The 17372-nt window shown below is 42.8% G+C and overlaps 1 protein-coding gene across 8 annotated transcripts in view; it reads right to left on the minus strand.

The window, feature by feature from the left end:
- LOC122557422 (neuronal PAS domain-containing protein 2) overlaps nt 1–17372 on the minus strand; it is a 281788-nt gene that overhangs the window by 40221 nt on the left and 224195 nt on the right. For all 8 annotated transcript variants that reach the window (XM_043705135.2, XM_043705134.2, XM_043705130.2 and 5 more), the window contains 3 exons: nt 16739–16821; nt 13893–13999; nt 7048–7195 (listed from right to left, as the gene is read on the minus strand). In XM_043705135.2, coding sequence (XP_043561070.1) covers nt 7048–7195; nt 13893–13999; nt 16739–16821 — 338 coding nt within the window. The remainder of the gene's footprint in view (nt 1–7047; nt 7196–13892; nt 14000–16738; nt 16822–17372) is intronic.

Consider the following 17372-nt stretch of genomic DNA (forward strand, 5'->3'; position numbering starts at 1 on the left):
AGATAAACTGCAGAGCTGGGCTGAGAGGTAGCAAATGGAGTTTAATGTGGAAAAGTGTGAGGTGATTCACTTTGGAAGGAGTAACAGGAAGGCAGAGTACTGCCTGCAACAGGAGTAGACTTCGAGGAGAAAGTGAGGACTGCAGATGCTGGAGATCAGACAGCCCATTCCTGAAGAAGGGCTCATGCCCGAAACGTCGATTCTCCTGTTCCTTGGATGCTGCCTGACCTGCTGTGCTTTTCCAGCAACACATTTTCAGCACTGGAGTAGACTTGTCAACTTTAAAGGCATTTTAACATATGGATGATAATGGAATAGTGTAGGTTAGAGGTGCTTCAGATTGGTTTCACAGGTCGGCACAACATTGAGGGCCGAACGACCTGTACTGCACTTTAATGTTCTATGTTCTATTGTGGCCAAGTGGGTTCTATGTTTGGCAAAAGGAACATGGTCTGCCTTCATTTATCAGCTCACATTCAGCCTTAGGGTTTGTGGAGGGGTATGTTGTTAGTTGTTTGAAAAACGATGAGTCCCTTTAAGGGCCACACTTGGCTACTGACCCCTTCTGGTCAGTTCCCAGAAACAAAAGCACCCTTGAGATAGCTGAGTGCTGGCAAACTGACCTACCAACTGAGAGCAGGGAAATCACTGAACCACTCAACCTCCCCCCAACTCCCTGTCTCCGCTCCAGCCTTGACAATCTTTCCAAAGTCCAGCCTGGTACTGAATCTGACCTGTGGATTTATGGTAGCTTTGGAGTTTGTCGAAAGGATGTTCAATATTGGCTGGCTCTTGGTCCCAGTCAGTACAAGTGATTGTGGCAGTATGGGTGTTATCTTCTTTGTTGTTCCTAAGGCATTCTCTTTTAACTTCAGATGAGGGAATGATGTCGTTAGAACATGATGGCTTCGAGGCCTCCTGGGAACGTGACTGTTGAAATGTGAGTGTTTGCAGTGAGCCAGTCTACAGTTCGGGGGCACAGTATCCTGCTGCACACACAGTCTGGCCTAGCTTTAACAACTTGCTGCTTTTTAAAAAAAAGATGGGCAACTATTGATTTGCATCACAAACTGTGATTTTACTGATGATATTATCTCATGGTCACCAATTCAGTTGTGAACAGGTCTGGGCACCATACCTTGGGAAGAATATCTTGGCCTTGCAAGTATAAGCAACAGAACAACCAGCATCTCACTTAAGGGTAGAATAGGCATGAAGGGCTGAATAGCTTACTCCTGTTCCTGTATTCAGTTCATGGATTTCTGGCATTTAAGTGAAAGGTTTGTGGGTTTAAGAATCCTGCCACTTGCCCGACACACTCCGAGATGGAATGGCACATTGCTGTTTTGAGCTCCCATTGAATGCGTGTGTCATTAGCATTTGTTGCCCGTCCCAAACTGCCCCTGAATGGCTTGCTTGGACATTTCAAAGTGAAGTTAATAATCAACCACAACACCTTGAATCTCGAGGTCAGACAAGATAAGGGGACAAATTTCCTCAAATAGAGAACATTAGGGTAGTGACTGTAACACAGTCAGAGTCAAAAAGTGTGGCACTGGAAAAGCACAGCCAGTCAGGCAGCATCCGAGGAGTAGGAGAGTCGACGTTTCAGGCATATCATCAGGAATTCCTGATGGATCACTGTCAAGGAGTCTCCTCGTGGAAATAAAGGGTGTCTTGGTGATGGGATACCAGCCTCTATGGAGTTATTTCAATGAGTGAACCAATTGAGTTTTATAAAAAAAGTCTCATGGTTATGACCGACTCTACGAAGCAGATTTTACGAATTAAATTTAACTTGCCAGTTGTAGCCTACGTGATATTCAAACCTACGTTCCCACAGTACTCCCTTGGTTAAGCTAACTCAGTAGCATTGTCATTATGTCACTGTACTCATACTGCTATAATGTTAGAGGTGTCATCTTTTTTCAATGGCAGATTAAACTGGCACATATACTGCCTGGTCTGGGTCTAAAAGAATCCATAGCACAATTAGAGGAAGAGCACGGAATTATCCAGAAAATAGCCAGCGTTCATCTCTCCTATAACACCAGAGAAATGCATTCTCTGAGCTGAGATGCCACCTTTTGTTATAAAACATTAAGTTATCTTGAGAATGTCACTTAAAAGAAGTTCTGGGATTTACACATTAATAAACCGAAAGCTGTAACCCATTATAAAAGATGAAAGACTTCATAATAATCCAGGTTTGTTCAATATATTATTTCAGTTGCATGGAAGTGTAATCTTTTGCAATAAATTCTGTGTCTTATGGTCTTATTCTCCACAACCACCTGATGAAGGAGCAGCGCTCCGAAAGTTAGTTCTTCCAAATAAACCTGGTGGACTATAACCTGGTGTTGTGTGATTTTTAACTTTGTCCACCCCAGTCCAACATCAGATCCTCCATATCATAGCTACCAGAGAAATTGTCTAATTGTTACTTCATGCAATTTGCTATGTCTGATGTAAGTTAGCTGCTGTGCTTGCTCATGTAACCATAGCACTTCAAATACCATTCGTTTAGGTGTCGGAGCTTTAGATGATGATGTTTCTGCATATGTGTCAATTCTCTCAATTTACCAGCAAGGTTTCAATGCAAAAGCTCTACTTTCACATCAAAGCAACTGTAGCATGTTTACTGTAACAGAATCCCCTCAGTGGGTTTCACAGAAGTGTGAGATTTATGTATTAAACCACATGAGGAGATATTTGGATCACAAACCTAAAGCTGAATCAAAAGCACTGTGCCCACGTGCGATCAATCTCAGTCACCAACATTAACCTTTGAATTTCCTCAGATAAATTCCAACTCCATCCTTGATAGAAGTCTATAAAATATGAGATGCATAGGTAAGGTTGATGGTTAGAATTTTTTCCTCAGAGTTGAAATGTCTAATATTAAGGGGCATGCATTTAAAATGAGAGGGGGAAAGTTTAAAGAAGATGTGAGGGGCAGAGTGGTAGAAGTCTGGAATGCATTGCCAAGGATGGTGTTGGAGGCAGACATGATAGGGGCATTTAAGGGGCTTTTAAGAAGCACATGAATATACAAGAAATTGAGGGATATGGACCAAGGGCAGGCAGAAAGAATTAGTTTAGTTTGGCATGATTTTCAGCACAACATTGTGGGCTGAAGGCTTGTCCCTGTGCTGTATTGTTCTATGTTCTATGTGACAATGGGGACTGCAGATGCTGGAGAAATCAGAACTGATAAATCATCAGTTTTTCACTAGTGGAATGATTATTTTCAAATCAACCTTAGGTGAAAAAAGAATGTTAAACACTCAGATAACTCAGTGAAGTGCAGGTTGATTGAGCATGAGAAGTGGACAGTGCACTGTCATTGGTAGGAATGGGAGGGGGAGTTGAAGTGGATAGCCATGGCAAGGTGGGGTTGATTGGTGGATATGGACCAGAGTTGTTCCGAGAACCGGTCCGTGAGTTTGCACTTGGTCTCTCTGAGGTAGAGGAGACCACATCGAGAGCACCGGAGGCAATAAATGAGGTTCAAGGATGTGCAAGTAAATCGCTGCCAAATGTGGAATGATACTTTGGGGCCTTGGACGGAGATGAGGGTGGAGGTGTGGGCGCAGGTTTCACATCTCTTACGGTAGCAGTGGAAGGTGCCGGGGTGAAGATGGGGTTAATGCGGAGTGTGGATCTAACAAGGGAGTTGCGGACCGAATGGTCCCTACAGAATGCAGATAGGGATGGGGAGGGAAATTCATTTTTGGTGGTGGTGTCTGACTGAAGGTAGAGAAAGTGGCGGAGGATGGTGCACTGTGTTTGGAGATTGGTGGGGTAGAATGTGAGGACCAGGGGGATTCTATCTTTGTTGGGGTTGGGGGGGGATGAGTTTGAGGATAGAAATTGAGAAACAGTGGAGACGCGACTGAGGGTGCCATTGATCTCTGGGAAGGGAAGATTATGGTCCTTGAAGTCGGAGAACGTTTGGTATATCCTAGAATAGAATTGCTCAAACTGAGAGCAGATCTGGCGAAGGAGCTCTTTGAGAAGGTGACCAAGCAAGTGGATGAGGGTAAAGTGTTTGATGTGGTATGTATGGATTTCAGTAAGGCATTTGATAAGGTTCTCCACAATAGGCTGTTGCACAAAATTTGGAGGAATGGGGTTGAAGGTGATTTAGCAGTTTGGGTCAGAAATTGACTAGCTGAAAGAAGATAGAGGGTGGTGATCGATGGGAAATGTTCATCCTGGAGTTCAGTTACTTGGGTTTACCGCAAGGATCTGTTTTGGGGCCACTGCTGTTTGTCATTTTTTAAAAATTACCTAGACGAGCTCGTAGAAGGGTAGGTTAGTAAATTTGCAGATGACACTAAGGTCAGTAGAGTAGTGGATAGTGCAGAAGGATGTTATAGGTTATAGAGGGACATAGATAAGCTGCAGAACTGGGCTGAGAGGTGGCAAACGGAGTTTAATGTGAAAAAGTGTGAGGTGATTCACTTTGGAAGGAGTAACAGGAACACAAAGTACTGGGCTAATGATAAGATTCTTGGTAGTGCAGGTGAGCAGAGAGATCTTGGTGTCCATGTACATAGACCCCTGAAAGTTGCCATCCAGGTTGACAGGGTTGTTAAGAACTGAAAAATGTGTTGCTGGAAAAGTGCAGCAGGTCAGGCAGCATCCAAGGAGCAGGAGAATTGATGTTTCGGGCATAAGCCCTTCTTCTGAAGAAGGGCTTATGCCCAAAACGTCGATTCTCCTGCTCCTTGGATGCTGCCTGACCTGCTGCGCCTTTCCAGCAACACATTTTTCAGCTCTGATCTCCAGCATCTGCAGTCCTCACTTTTTCTCAGGGTTGTTAAGAAGCCATATGGTGTGTTAGCTTTTATTGATCGGGGGATTGAATTTTGGAACGTGAAGTCATGCTGCAGCTGCACAAAATTCTGGTGCAGCCACACTTGAAGTATTGCGTGCAGTTCTGGTCACCGCATTATAGAAATGATGTGGAAGCTGTGGAAAGGGTTAGAGGAGATTTACTAGGATGTTGCCTAGGATGGAGGGAAGGTCTTATGAGGAAAGGCTGAGGGATTTGTGGCTGTTTTCGTTAAAGAGAAGAAGGTTGAAAAGTAACTTAATTGATATATATAAGATAATCAGAGGGTTAGATAGGGTGGATGGTGATGGCTAGCACAAGGGGGCATAGCTTTAAATTGAGGGGTGATATATATAGGACCAATGTTAGATGTAGTTTCTTTACTCAGAGAGTAGTAAGGGTGTGGAACACACTGCCTGCAACAGTAGTAGACTTGTCAACTTTAAGGTCATTTAATATGGTCATTGGATAGTCAAATGGACAAAAATTGAATTGTGTACATTAAATGGGTTTCAGATTGGTTTCACAGGTCGGCGCAACATCGAGGGCCGAAGGGCCTGCTCTGCGCTGTAGTGTTCTATGTTCTATAGTCTATGTGCTATGTAGGTGGAGGAATTGGGAATAGGGGATCATGTTTTTACAGGAGAGGGGGGTGTGAGGAGGTGTAGTCAAGGGAACATTGAATTCACCAGTTTCCAAATCTCCCCTCCGACCACATCATCCCAGATCCAACCCTCCTTCTCAGATCTGCCCTCTTAACCTAACTTAGCTGCCCATCTTCCTTCCCACCTATACACTCCACCCTTCCTACCGAATTATCACTATCACCTCCTACCTTTACCTACCTATCGCCTACCTTTCCCCTAGCCCCAACTGCTCCCCCTGTAACCCCATTTATCTCTTAACCCCCTCCCCCCCCCAAGTCCTGAAGAAGGATCTTGCCCAAAACTGACTCTCTTGCTCCTCAGATGCTACCTAAGGTTCTGTGCCTTTTCTAGCTCCATACTTCATCAACTTTATGTTCTATGTTCCATTCCACCAAGGATTTAGCCATCGATTCCTATCCAACAGCAGCTCCCAGCCAATGCATATTCGACAGACACAGCCTTCATTAAAATCATGCACTTATCCAAAATCTACTCAGTTCTGCTCACAACTGTTTTGGTGTTGTGGATTCATCAGCTTTTGCCTTTATCCCTGGTCAATGAATTATTTTAAAATAACTGAAACAATAACAGTGACCTAATTTTCCTTTATTTCTGCTCCAGATCCACTTCTCATGTTCAATCAGCCTGCACTTCACGGAGTTATCTGAGAGTTTAACATTCTTTTTTCACACAAGGTTGATTTGAAAATAATCATTCCACTAGTGAAAACTGATATTTTTTAAGAAAAAGCATGGTTAGCATTTTGCTAAATGATATTCACTTCAATATATGAATCAAGCTGCTAATTTTAAACCCTGCTTCAAGAGAATCCTTTTTATGCTGCAAGGTTTAGTCAGAGTTCAAAAAAAATGTGAAAGCTATTGCAATTTTCATATTAGCTAATGATGTTCTTGAACCTGCTATTTTTCTTAATCTTAAGCAGTGGCATTGAAAAGGAGTGATTATCTAAGCAATAAGACTTGCAGCTTCAATTTCCGTGTTCTAATTCCATAACATCACACAACATTTAAAAGGCATCTGAATGAATATGTGAATAGGAATGGTTTAGAGGGATATGGGCCAAACACTGGCAAATGAGACTCAATTAATTTAGGATATCTGGTCGGCATGGACAACTTGGACTGAAAGGTTGGTTTGCCAGCTGTACGTTTCTATGACTCAATGTCTTAGATATTTTGTGTAAACCAGTTCTTCATTTATGTATTAGTCTCTGCTTGTGATAGTCCCAATTAGAGGATAGGCTCAGTTTGGATCAATAGTAAAGAGATTTATTACACATTACTTAATAGCTAGTTACATTATGTCAGAGATGCATGATGTTTTCTTGTGAGATATCAGGTTTAATCAAGGATGAGGACATATTACTGCTGCAGCTACATGCTGATAATACTTGGAGTAACCCACTGAAGCACTCACTAGAGACCATATTGAGATTTGGTTATCACCTCTCAGAAATATCTTTCCTCACAATGGGCAATTATCTCTGCATTTCAGGTCCCAGCTGACTAACACAATGACGTGATACTAAAGCGAACCTACCTCACCACTGTGTGCATGCAGACAATAAACTCTGGCTTGGAATTCCACTGGTGATAGGTGATGTAGTAATGAGTCTGGAGCCAAATCCATCGCTGTCCTTTGGTCAAGAAGCGGTAGTAACAAGACTTGCCCTTCCCGAACTGCATCACTACACAGAATGAGCATAGGCGTAAGTGTCAACCCGTTACACATTGATTTCAAGTTGCAGCTTCCTATTTTATGAAGACATACATTTTGTGGACAGAGATGTTTTTGTTTTAAGTTATTTATGCTTCTGATTTGCACTGCAGAATAACAAACCATTCACATAAACAGACCCATGCTGCTGTTTATGCTTCACAAAAGCCCCCCCACCCGCGCCCCCTCCTCATTACATCTTATGTGCATACCCTTCTATTCTTTTCTTTCTCATACTGGCCTTGTACATGCCCCTTGGGATTGTACTATTCATCTCATCTATTTCCTATCAGTAAGTTTTACACTCCACTACTCTAACCAACCCAGGACCTGCATGTACAGCTCAATCTGAATGCAAGCTGAAACAAGGGGGGCCATGGCATTTACAAGTTACTACTCTCTCTCTTTCTGGGGGAAGGAACACAGCCAAAATCCTGTGCTGTATTTCATAAAATGGCGCATGTCTGAGTAGGTATGCCCTTCAACCTAATCTGCCCCAATAACAATCTTCATCACTCTCCACTGTAACTGAAACTTAAGCATTGACTTACACAGAGCCTTGTGATCCAGACTTTGTCTATTAGAAACTGAATTTCACCTCTCATGCGCATTTCTCTAAAAGATTCTTACAAGCTGCAAGTGGAAATAGTATTCCATCAGTTTGAGCTGAAATTGAACCAAGATTCAATATTCGAGGACTCCCCCGAAAGAGCAAAAGTCTTCCTTGCAGTAAATTCTTCTCTGGTAGGGGAACTTAGGGGCTGCATTGCATTGCATTTTATGCTTTTCTGAACAATGTAGCTAAAAACATGGATCTTTGGAAGCCATGTGAATAAAGATTATCTCAGTGTTGTAAGTGAATAAAAAGTAAATTGTTCAGTGTTGTAAGTATGAGAACATTGGAAAGGTCATAGATCAGAGTTATAGGGAAGTAGTAACTCCAAAGATGGCAGATAGATGGGTTACAGTGAGGGGGACTGGGAGGAAGCAGCCAGTGCAGGGACCTCCTGCGGCCATTCCCCTCAAGAACAAGTATACCGTTTTGGATACTTGTGGGGGGGATGACTTACCAGGGGTAAGTAACGGGGCTCAGGTCTCTGGCACGGAGCCTGTCCCCGTTACTCAGAAGGGAAGGGTGAAGAAGAGCAGAGCAGTAGTAATTGGGGACTCGATAGTTCGTGGCACAGATAGGCGGTTTTGTGGGAACGAGAGAGACTCACGTTTGGTATGTTGCCTCCCAGGTGCAAGGGTACGTGATGTCTCTGATCGTGTTTTCCGGGTCCTGGAGGGGGAGGGGGAGCAACCCGAAGTCGTGGTCCACATTGGCACCAACGACATAGGTAGGAGTGCTGAGGATGTTAGACAGGCTTTCAGGGAGCTAGGTTGGAAGCTTGGAGTTAGAACAAACAGAGTTGTTGTCTCTGGTTTGTTACCCGTGCCACGTGATAGAGATTCGAGGAATAGGGAGAGAGAACAATTAAATGCGTGGCTTCAGGGATGGTGCAGGAGGGAGGGGTTCCAGTTTTTGGATAACTGGGGTTCTTTCTGGGGACGGTGGGACCTCTATAAACAGGATGGTCTACACCTGAACCTGAGGGGAACCAGTATCCTTGGGGGGAGGTTTGCTAGTGCTCTTGGGGGGGGTTTAAACTAACTCGGCAGGGGCATGGGAACCCAGATTGTAGCTTCAGGGTGCAGGGCCTGGAGTGTAGGGAGGTGAGGAACATGGCATCAATTTCCAAGGAGGGTGCCTGTAAACAGGGAAGTGGCTTGAAGTGTGTATACTTCAATGCAAGAAGTATACGAAATAAGGTAGGTGAACTTGCAGCGTTGGTTGGTACCTGGGACTTCGATGTTGTGGCTATTACGGAGACATGGCTAGAACAGGGACAGGATTGGCTGTTGCAGGTTCCGGGATTTAAATGTTTTAGTAGGTTTAGAGGTGGGGGTAAAAGAGGGGGAGGTGTGGCATTGCTTGTCAAAGATAGTATTACAGCGGTGGAAAGGACGATGGATGAGGACTTGCCATCTGAGGTAGTTTGGGCTGAGGTTAGGAATAGGAAAGGTGAGGTCACCCTGTTAGGAGTCTTTTACAGGCCTCCTAATAGTCCTAGAATCATTGAAGAAAGGATTGGGAAGGTGATTCAGGAGATGAGTGACAGTAATAGGGTGGTTGTTATGGGGGACTTTAACTTTCCTGATATTGATTGGGAAAGCTATAGCTCAAGTTCGTTAGATGGGTCAGTGTTTGTTCAATGTGTGCAGGAGAGTTTCCTGACACAATATGTAGACAGGCCAACAAGAGGTGAGGCCATACTGGATTTGGTTCTGGGTAACGAACCAGGCCAGGTGTTAGAATTAGAGGTAGGTGAGCACTTTGGGGATAGTGACCATAATTCGGTGATTTTTACACTCGTGATGGAGAGGGATAAGTGTGTACTACAGGGCAAGAATTATAGCTGGGGTAAGGGAAATTATGATGCGGTGAGGCATGACTTAGGATGTGTGGCTTGGAAAAGTAGACTCCAAGGCAAGAGTGTAAATGATATGTGGAACTTGTTCAAGGGGCAACTATTGAGTGTCCTTGATAATTATGTACCTGTCAGGCAGGTAGGAAAGGGTCGTGCGAGGGAGCCGTGGTTTAATAAGGAATTGGAATCCCTTGTTAAATGGAAGAGGGCGGCCTATCTCAAGATGAGACGTGAAGGTTCAATTGGGGCGATTGAGAGTTATAGGGTAGCCAGGAAGGACCTGAAGAGAGAGCTAAAAGCAGCAAGGAGGGGACATGAAAGGTCCTTAGTAGATAGGATTAGGGAAAACCCTAAGGCTTTCTATAGGTATGTTAGGAATAAAAGAATGACTAGGGTAGGAATAGGTCCAGTCAAGGATAGTAGGGGGAAGTTGCGTGTGGAGGCGGAAGAGATTGGGGAGACAATGAATGAATACTTTTCTTCAGTATTCACTCAGGAACAGGGCATTGTTGTCGATGAGAATACTGAGGCACAAATAAGTAGAATGGATGGCTTTGAGGTATGTAGAGAAGAGGTGTTGGAAATCCTGGAAAAGGTGAAAATAGATAAGTCCCCTGGGCCTGATGGCATTTATCCTAGGATTCTCTGGGAAGCAAGGGAGGAGATTGCAGAGCCATTGGCCTTGATTTTTATGTCCTCTTTGTCTACAGGAGTAGTGCCAGAAGACTGGAGGATAGCAAATGTGGTTCCCTTGTTCAAAAAGGGGAGTAGGGATAGCCCTAGTAACTATAGGCCGGTGAGTCTCACTTCTGTTGTGGGCAAAGTCTTAGAGAGAATTGTAAGGGATAGGATTTATGCACATCTAGATAGGAATAATGTGATCAAGGATAGTCAGCATGGTTTTGTGAAGGGCAAGTCGTGCCTCACAAACCTTATTGAATTCTTTGAAAAGGTGACGAAGGAGGTTGACGAGGGGAAAGCGGTAGATGTGGTATATATGGATTTTAGTAAGGCGTTTGATAAGGTTCCCCATGGTAGGCTACTGCAGAAAATACGGAGATATGGCATTGAGGGTGAGTTGGAGGTTTGGATTAGGAATTGGCTGGATGGAAGAAGACAGAGGGTAGTAGTTGATGGCAAAGTTTCTTCATGGAGTGCCGTCACTAGCGGTGTTCCGCAAGGATCTGTTTTGGGACCATTGCTGTTTGTCATTTTTATAAATGACCTGGAAGAGGGGTTAGAAGGTTGGGTGAGCAAGTTTGCGGATGACACGAAAGTCGGAGGAGTTGTTGACAGTGAGGAAGCATGTGGCAGGTTACAGCAGGATATAGAGAAGCTGCAGAGCTGGGCAGAAAGGTGGCAGATGAAATTCAATGTAGCTAAGTGCGAGGTGATTCACTTTGGGAAGAATAACAAAAAGATGGGGTACTGGGCTAATGGTCGGATACTTGGTAGTGTGGATGAGCAGAGGGATCTTGGTGTCCATGTACACAGATCTCTGAAAGTTGCCACCCAGGTAAATAGTGCGGTGAGGAAGGCATATGGCGTACTGGCTTTTATTGGTAGAGGAATTGAGTTCCGGAGTCCTGAGGTCATGATGCAGTTGTATAAGACTCTGGTACGGCCGCATCTGGAATATTGTGTGCAGTTTTGGTCGCCATACTATAGGAAGGATGTGGAGGCATTGGAACGGGTGCAGAGGAGGTTTACCAGGATGTTGCCTGGTATGGAAGGAAAATCGTATGAGGAAAGACTGAGGCACTTGGGGCTGTTTTCACTAGAGAAAAGAAGGTTTAGGGGTGACTTGATTGAGGTGTACAAGATGATTAGGGGGTTAGATAGGGTCGACAGTATGAACCTTTTCCCGCGTATTGAGTCGGGTATTACAAGGGGGCATAGCTTTAAATTAAGGGGGGGTAGATATAGGACTGATGTTAGGGGTAGGTTCTTCACTCAGCGAGTCGTTAGTTCATGGAATGCCCTGCCAGTAACAGTGGTGGACTCTCCCTCTTTATGGGCATTTAAGAGGGCATTGGATAGGTATATGGAGGATAGTGGGTTAGTGTAGTTTAGGTGGGCTTGGATCGGCGCAACATCGAGGGCCCAAGGGCCTGTACTGCGCTGTATTCTTCTATGTTCTATGTTCTATGTTCTATGTCAAAGGGAGTATCTCCAAAGGAGCTGAGCTGACAACCTTCATTCACTTAGCGCCTAGCTACAAACCTTAAGATATCTCTCCTCACCCCCATCCCGGCCTGCAAGCCTTATTCCTGATGAAGAGCTTGTGCCCGAAATGTCAATTCTCCTGCTTCTCAGATGCTGCCTGACCTGCTGTGCTTTTCCAGCACCACACTCTCGACCCTTAAGGTATCTCTCCCTCAAGATTTAACCTGCATTCTCATTAATCCATGTCAATGGGATAGACCTTGACTTTATGAGTGATGACACAAACTTGTCACAACAAGTTGAGTTTTGAAAATTTTCATTAACTTTAAATCAAGAGAATTGTAAATCAGTCTATTGACTTGTTGAGTCAAGATCTACTCATTCATCTCAAATCTTGGTTTACACGGAAAAGAAAGGTAAGATGAGAATAAATCATAAAAGCATAAGACATAGGACCAGAGGTAGGCCATTCAGCCCTTTGTGTCTGCACAGCCATTCAATGAGATCACGGCTGATCTGAAATTCCTCCACTCCACTTTCCTGCCTTTTCCCTATAGCCCTTGATTACCTCACTGATTTTAAAAACTGTCTCAGCCTCAAATTTACTGAAAGACCCAGGTTCAACAGCTCTCTAGTGAATAATTTTGCAAACTGACTGCCCTCCAAGAGAAAACAAAAGTTCCTCACCTTTGTCTTAAATAGGCATTCCCCCCTTTTCTGAGATTATGCCATCTCAATTAACGATATGCAGGTTAGGTGGGATTGACTATGAGAAATATAAGTCAAGAGTGTGGTGCTGGAAAAGCACAGCAGGTCAGGCAGCATCTGACGATCGAGACAATCGATGTTTTGGACAAAAGCCTTTCATTAGGGACTCTAATATCCAGCATCTGCAGCCCTCACTTTGGCCATGAGAAATATAAGGTTGTAGGGGAAAAGAGTGGGTCTGGGTGGGATGCTCTTCAGAGAGGTCAATGTAGACTCAATGGGCCAAAATGGCCTACTTCCTTCTTGTAGGGAATTTGTTATTCCATGATCCCAGGCTCTCCCACATGTGGAAACAAATTTTCTACATCTACCCTATCAAGTGATCTGAGAATGAAGTATGTTTCAATAAGATCTCCAATTCTTTCTTAATTAGAGTCATAGAGTCATAGGTTTACAAAGATAATTCAAACAGGACAAACTAGTAACCAAAAACTGAAAGTAAACTAAGGTAGAACTGAAGGGTTTGAGGGATAGATTGGTGAGCTCAGGCAGCCTGGCTGTGAAACATATATTGTAGAACCAAAAATGATCAGATTATATTGATACAATAACTAATTACAGAGCTATTATCATTTCTCACTTCATTCACCCCACAATTAAACAAATACATAAACGAACATTCCAAAATATGATATAACAATGGTCTGTGGATGCTGCAGATTGGAAACAGGAACAGATTGGTGGAGAGACTCAACAAGTCTGACAGCATCTGTGGAGAGAGAAAGCAGAGTTAGTATTTCAAGTCCAATGAATCTTCACCAGATTCAATAGACGTGAAGCTGGGAAAGCACAACAGATCAGACAGCATCTGAGGAGCAGGAGAGTCAATGCTTTGGCCTGAAACATGGAATTTCCTGCTATCGGATGCTGTCTGACCTGCTGTACATTTTCAGTTTCACATCTATTGATCCTGGCTTCCAACATCTGCAGCCCTTACTGTCTCCAAATCGTCATCAGAACCGAATGACGAAGAAGAGCCACCTGACTTGAAATGTTAACTCTGCTTTCTCTCCACAGATGAAGCCAGACCTACTGAGTTTCTGCAGCAATTTCTGTTTTTATTCCAAAATATGCATTCAAGTGAATACTGTGCAAAGTTAATTCATAATTAATTGTAGAGTAGACCAAGGGGAGAGTTGGATGTCAGTAGGCTGCTGTGCACTGATCTATAACGTGTTTGTTAGTGCACATACCTTACTGCTGACACTGTCCCTATAACACAAGTCCCTATTCCATCACTATTATATAGCACCAGTCACCTACAGTGTTCATGGCATCTTGCTAGAAGCTCCAGATCATCAACGTGGTAGTAATCATAGCCAGATGTTCCTAGCACTTCGAACGGTAAGTAACCAATAATAGGAGGGGCCCTGATAAAGAGGAACAAGGTAACATTAGTTTCGGAGGAGCTCCAGACTGTCAACAATTGAAATCTTCATTCACAGCACATGGAGCAGTGGAGGGACAGAGAAACAAATACCTCTCAATTGTCACCTCGCTCAAGTAGCTGTGTGGTTAAATATTTCCACAATATCTGTGTCTCATTCCTCTTTGGTCAGTCAATTATATTCATCACCTTCTGGGTAAAGTAATTCATCCTAACGTCCCCACATCCTTTCTCAATCCGAACCTACAACTTTGTCACCTAGTTCTTGAGCATATGGAAATCACCAGCATTTTAACAAGGATTCATTTATCTTGTTTCTATCAAGAGTCTTGAACATGCTATTGAGTTCAGCACTTCCCTTTAAATAATTAATCCAACATAACCTAACATTTTACAAATACTTTGTACGCATTTTAATAAGTTTGTGGATGCAATATTGTCCATCATTGTTTCTGATAATGGGTTAATCCCTTCTCTTGTTTACATTGCTGAAGTGTTTCTTAATTCACTGAGTGTTAAACACTTTAGGGGAGCTGACATTGTGCAAAGTGCTTTCTTACAGGTTAACCAAGGGGAAATGATGTTTTTCCTCAACTTAATCTCTCTCCCAAAATGGACCATTCCTCCACTGCAGCCTGTCAGCCCAAGGACAGCACAGGTCAATGAAAACCATCACAGAGCTGTCCTTTCCAATTGTGTGATATTTTCATCTGCAGACTCCTTTCCTTACTTTCTGGCAGGTTGACCTTGTCGGGTTAATTACATTGAAGCTTGTCCTAACCGAATCTGGTTTGGTCAACTGCTTGTTCTCCTAATTTCGATGTGTGATGTGACTGATGTATTCGGTATACAATTAGTTCAATACCGAGGATCTGCAATATGTATATATATATATTGTGCCATTTTTACAGCCTCTGGGTCTATTGTGTCATGAAGATAAAAAAGACATGTGGGTTTATGATATACGAATAACTATACCTGCCAAATAATAATTGCCAAATGTTATTGCCTGAAGGTATTAACAAGTCATCAACATCTTCAAACACCCCCATTCCCAACACTTGGCTGCTTAAACAGATTCATTCTCAACATTTACTCATCCTATTTACTGAATTGTATTACAGTTGTGTGAAACACACTAAATCAGCAACTATTCACTTTAGAATGTTAGAAAGCAAAGGGTATGAGGAGATCTGTAGGGCAATCAAGCTGATACCTTCCACAACCTGATATACCTCCTTTCAGGGACACCAGCTCACCACTTCCATTTCCTGAGGGAAATCTCTGTATAATTGCTCCCTGATTGTGAAATGTTTAAATATTCCAAATCATTAAAGGATTAGGTACACTGATCTCCTATGGTTAGCAGTGACAAATTCTGGAACATTCCATCATTTTTACATCCTACTTCTCAAGCTGTTATGGCTGTGATAAAGGTAAACTGGTATTCCTAACTCTAGCCTGTGGCAAGTTGACCATACCATTCTTCTTCAATGCCTCCCCACTACTGTCTTGTTGCATTGATTGCACTTGCCTGGTTCCATTCATAATGTTTAGTCATAGTCCATCATTCACTGTTGCTACAGTTTCCTCTGGTGACCTCCAAGGATCTATCTTTGGTCCCCTCCTAATTGCCATCAATATGATGCCCCATTGGTAACAACATCCAATTAAACAGCATAAATTTCCATGTGCATACTTGTCAGAATCTTGAGAAGTCCATATATTGATTTTTCTTCCTAATTAACAAAAAGTAACTTAAATGCTGATGAATGACTACACATTTCAGTTATTTCATTGTTCAGTGCGTGCTAAAATTATTTTTAAAATTTCGTCTTGCAGTGTAACTTGGATAGAAAGTAACTTGATGGGGAATTACAATGTGGACCTCATGGACTAATGGTCAGACTGTGTTCTCTTGAACTTTCAAGTCAAACAGGATCAGTCATCCATATAAGCACATCCACTCCAGAGCTAAAAGAGCTATGAGGAATGAAACACTTCAAACAGCAGAGTCCCAACAGGTCAGCTTTCCTACTGGAAATCTCATAGCAAGAGTGTACACAGTCTAGAAAGTGTAGCTCTCCTGCCTCGGACATCATGATATTGGAAAGACAAAGAGAGCAGATATATATGGCTCAAGCTTGGCTGCTTACAATAAGCTTTGTATAAATAATATTTTCGTCCAGAACTAACCATGCCCCTCGATGTCTGAGTGACATCCAGAGTCAGGGCATCAATCACACCAAAACTCCATTTATCCGCCATCCCGCACGCACACTGCCCTGTATTTAGTTCTCTGCTAAGTATTGCCTTGATTGGAACATCCTTGACCATACCTTCAAAATCTCCCCTTTCACATCCTCCCATACAATCACTTCAGACCACCCCCTCAAATCCTCTGCTATCTCTCTAGCTTCCTGTAAACCTCCAATACTCCAGCAATATTCTACTCTGTTTTGTCTCTCCTCTCCTTCAGCACAACAAGAAACATATTTATCTGCAGTGGACCTCAATATCTCAGCGCCTTGTAGATTCCATCCTGCTCATACCCAGACACTCATTCTTCTCATTTATTTAAACAATTAATCTGCACAATACCTATTAAACTTGGGGTGAAAATAGGCAGAAACCTTGGGAATGGACTCAGACAGCAGAAACTTAAGAACAGAAAGTTTTTTGAAAACTCTATACAGGCAGTGGAGTTTTGGAAATAAATTACCTGTGGTCCAGGAATAGGAATTTCCACTCTAAACTATGCCGTGATGTAAATTCTTCACATGATTCCTCAACATTGCACAGTTCCTGCATTGAGAAATAATATCATCAGAAGTGATCATTGCAGACTACAATTATCATCAATAACAACTTAAATAGTGCCTTTACCATGCCAAAATGCCCCAAGACATTTCACAGGAGTATTATACAGAAATATGACCTCACAAGGTAATAGGCCAGATGACCAATAACATGGTCAAAGAGATACACTTTAAGCAGAATCTTAAAACTGGTGAGCAATGCTGGAAGATGTAGGGAGATTGCTGTAGAATTTAGGGTCTCAGTAACTAATAACTCAATAACTGCAATAGTGGAATGATTAAAACCAAAGAGGCTGAAGATTTGATCTGATTTGATTTGATTTACTTCTGTCATATGTACCAAGGTACAATGAAAAGTGCTGTCTTATGTGCTTTACAGGCAGATCACATCATACAAAGTGTATCAGGGTAAAAGAACAGAGTGCAGAATACAGTGTTACAGCTGCCCAGGAGGTGCAGAGAGAGATGAGCATTAACATTAAACAGGCCCATTCAAAAATCTGATAACAGCGGGGAAGAAGCTGTTCTTGTACCTGT

The sequence above is a fragment of the Chiloscyllium plagiosum genome, unplaced genomic scaffold (genome assembly GCF_037043375.1).
Source record: "Chiloscyllium plagiosum isolate Xiang-an unplaced genomic scaffold, Cpla_swu_hap1 HiC_scaffold_11, whole genome shotgun sequence".
In the NCBI taxonomy this organism is placed as follows: domain Eukaryota; kingdom Metazoa; phylum Chordata; class Chondrichthyes; order Orectolobiformes; family Hemiscylliidae; genus Chiloscyllium; species Chiloscyllium plagiosum.